The 3,539-nt window shown below is 46.1% G+C and overlaps 1 protein-coding gene across 1 annotated transcript; it reads left to right on the top strand.

Annotated features, from left to right (window-relative positions):
- Positions 1 to 1,686: 1,686 nt before the first annotated feature.
- LOC137651635 (uncharacterized) lies at positions 1,687 to 3,154 on the top strand. The gene is made up of 3 exons (XM_068384856.1): positions 1,687 to 1,718; positions 2,054 to 2,161; positions 2,788 to 3,154. The coding sequence occupies exons 1-3, from the start codon at positions 1,687 to 1,689 to the stop codon at positions 3,152 to 3,154; spliced, it is 507 nt and encodes a 168-aa protein (XP_068240957.1).
- Positions 3,155 to 3,539: the final 385 nt, after the last annotated feature.

The following is a 3,539-nucleotide window of genomic DNA, read 5'->3' on the forward strand; positions in this document are numbered from 1 at the left end:
GTAGAGAGAGAGGTGTGGGTGGATAGGTAGTGGACTTTGTTTGAGGGAGGGTAGGAAATGGCTTATGGTTTGACTGAGGACAGGGATTTTGGAGAGGAAAAAGACCTGGGTGACAAGGTGGGTGATGATAGGGTACAGGAGTGGTATACGGTTTCCGAGGCGGTCTCATGCGTGGTATCCTCTGTGTCTTTGGTTGCAGCGTCAGTGTTTTATTTGCAGTTGTAGGAGTGTTAGTCTCCAAAGCTTCCATCCTTTTGAGATGCTCTGGACATCTTTTGATCCAGGTGTGGTGAGGCCGGGAGCAGTTAGGGCGCTTAGGCCGGGTCTCCTTCCCAGCATTATGCTGGTCGATGCAGTTCTATGTTGGGTGCTTGCCGCTGCAAACCCAACAGATCACCTGGCTCCTGCAGTCAGACTTGTGATGGCCAAAGCACTGGCAATTGAAGCAGCAGAGTTGTTCCCTTTCGTGGTCTCTTATGGGATAAGTTCCCCACAGTTCAAGGTCCAAAGCCGGTGGTATGGGTCCAACGAAGGTGGCTATGACTTCTTTGGTCGGTGCCTTATGACTGCCCAGCTTCCGTTTGGCTTGGGCAATGTTCTTCCAGTCAGTGATGAGGGAGATCGGCATATTGACTGGGTAGTTATATACTACAGCTTTTTTCTGTTTCTTGGTGGGATCCAAATTAGCCAGGGAGGCTTCATTATGAAGGAGTCTGGCACTATCTTGATTCTTGGGAGTAATGATGATGTCTCCCCTCAAGTTGGGTCTGGCCATAATATAGAGTGTGGGTCTAGCAGCTGAAATAGAGGCTACTGCCGCGTATGACGGGGTCTCTCCGGTGGCTGGTAGTCTAAACTTGGGTAGTTGAGTCGTTGTCAGTTGTGGGACCTCCAAAAATACTTGAGTGCTATTGACTGTGGTGGCCTTAGCAAGGAGCTGAGACAGGCGCATGGTGCAGTTACAGTCCTGCTGGTGTGCCTCTGTAGGTTGTATGGTGGGACGGCTGTAAGGGCCGAGGTCCATGGCAGATATGACTACTTCTTGTGCCGAGGTGGCTGTAGCCGCATCCTTATCTTGGCCACAGGTTTGTGTTTCTGAGGAGGAAGGTAGGTTGTTTGGTGCAGATGTGTGCTCTGCTTTCTTCTTTTTGGAAGTTGTTTGGCCTGGAGAAGGTGCAGAGGTGGCTGGCTTAGGTGTGGAGGCTTGTTGTTCCTTGGGTGCAGCAGCCTCTATGAGTAGAACAGAGAGCCAAAACTCTTGAAGACATTCTGCAAAGCAACACTCACTGAAGTGGGGCTGGTCTGTAGGTGGCGTGCGGAGGAAAGCAGTTTTGGAGAGCTGGTGGGGTGTTGCAAAGATACTGGTATATGGATCTTTGAAGAAAGGTGGAGCTGTATCCCAGATTCTGGGCCTGGTCTCTTGCTCCTTAAAGAAGGGGATAATCGTGATGGTGAGGGCAAAAAAGTCAGAGCACTCACATCTTAGGTTGTGGTGGTACATCGCTGGGTCCTTTGCAGACACAAAACCAACATGATTGATTAGGTCCTCTCTGTAAGAAGAGTACCATTTGCAGTCTTTGCAGTAGTGAATTGAAGTGTCATCTGAATATAGCCTTCTGCAGTGGCAGAGCCATTCAGGATATATAATGCCTAAGGACTCCTTGCTGAATCAGGAAATCATGAAAAATGGCTGCGGAAACTGGTGTACCCTGTACCGGGTAAGTGATGTCCCTTGTGCCTGGTAAGCCACACCTAAGGGGCGGTCGTTTAGACATCACCTTCCTGTCAAGCACCATCTAAAGGGGTGATAAATGGTGACTGCATCCTGTGCTAACAATTGATAATTTTGCCATAGAAATTGAACTCAAATTGAAGAAATACCCTTCTCCTCCTCCACCCCCGAAAAGGTGGAACCCAGAACTTGCAAACTGGGCAAGATTCGAGAAATCTATGACAGAATGGGCTCGTGAATATATCAAGAACCCCTCAAAATGACATCTCCATCCTATTACTTGACTTTAACAAAGCATGCAGATACTTAGTACTACAACAGCCGCATCAAGGAAATACAAGAATCAGCTGAACCAGAAAGCTCTTCTAAAGATACAGATCTGATGAGGTTCATGCCCTACTTGTTCACATCACCAAACATTCCTTACAGGTAACACTGGGTGTGAAAATAGGCAAACGGTACTCATGGTGACACGAAATCAACTTCAACACATCTCTAGCAAAGATATGGGGATGGTTCAAGAAGATCTCTAGGGAATACAGTACACCCAGAGTCACCAACCCAGACCCATTAACAGAAGCAAATAGAATTGCAAACAACTTTGCTGACCTAACCAGAAGTGCAAATCTTCCTCGGCAAAACACAAATAGGCTGAAAACACTGCTCCAAATAGGGAATAACATTAGAGAAGCTGTCTGGAACATGAGAGAGGACACCGACAATCCTTCCATTGTGGAAGAACTCAACACGGCTCTTGCAAAAAGGCAGAAAGGACATTGCTGCAGGAGCCGACTCAATCACATGCAGTATACTAAGGAACATGGGAAGCTCCGCAAAGTTGTTGTACTTGCACTTAATCAACAAAACACACACTGAAAGACTCTGGCCAATAAAATGGAATCAACAAGACACGAAACCCATCCAAACTCCAAAGAACCAGACACATATCAACCCATAGATTTAATTAGTTGCAGTGGGAAAGTAACTGAATGAATGGTACTCAACATACTTCAATCTCCAAGAGGCCCACTACATCCCCGCCTTTATGCCTACAGGAAAGGCATAGGCTCTCGAGAATTTATAACCGATGTTCTCACAATAATATACAACAAAAAAGCCTTTGCCAACTTTATCGACCTCGAGAAAACTTTCAAGCTAGCTAGATCCCCAGCTATCCTCTTTGCACTTGTTGAAAAAAGAGTGAAAGGACGTCTACTGTTCTGGACTCGGAACTACATGCAGAACCGAGAAGCCAGAGTCCGCTTTCAAGGAAAAACCTCCAAATTCATCCCTCTAGAAAATAAAGTGCCACAAGGGGACATGCTAAACACCTACCTGTTCAACCTACTTATGGAGAATCTTGTTACTCTAGACCTCCCAAACGGAGTGGAAATCTTCATATACGCGATGACATATGTATAATCTGCCCACATAAAGCACACATGAAAAACCACCCAAAAGGCACTGGATATGACCAGGCTAAATGCAAAGACCTTTGCCTAAAGATCAACACCAAAAAGACCAAAGCCATGGCCATCAAACACCCACAAAACCCTCAGAATCTCACTCTTATGGGTGAACCCATCGAATTGGTGAGTCAATTCATGTATTTAGGAGTAATCATCAGCAAAACTCACCGGCAAACGAAGTAACCTACCTCAGTGAGAAAACAAAACTTTGTCTCTCAGCCATGAAACAAATGACCTCCCTCAAACAGCGAGAATCAAACAACCTCCTCAGACTGTTTTCGGTTCAAGCAATTCGATATCACATCGACTATGCAGCACTTACAGTCACCTCACTGATT

The sequence above is a fragment of the Palaemon carinicauda genome, chromosome 13 (assembly GCF_036898095.1).
Source record: "Palaemon carinicauda isolate YSFRI2023 chromosome 13, ASM3689809v2, whole genome shotgun sequence".
NCBI lineage: Eukaryota > Metazoa > Arthropoda > Malacostraca > Decapoda > Palaemonidae > Palaemon > Palaemon carinicauda.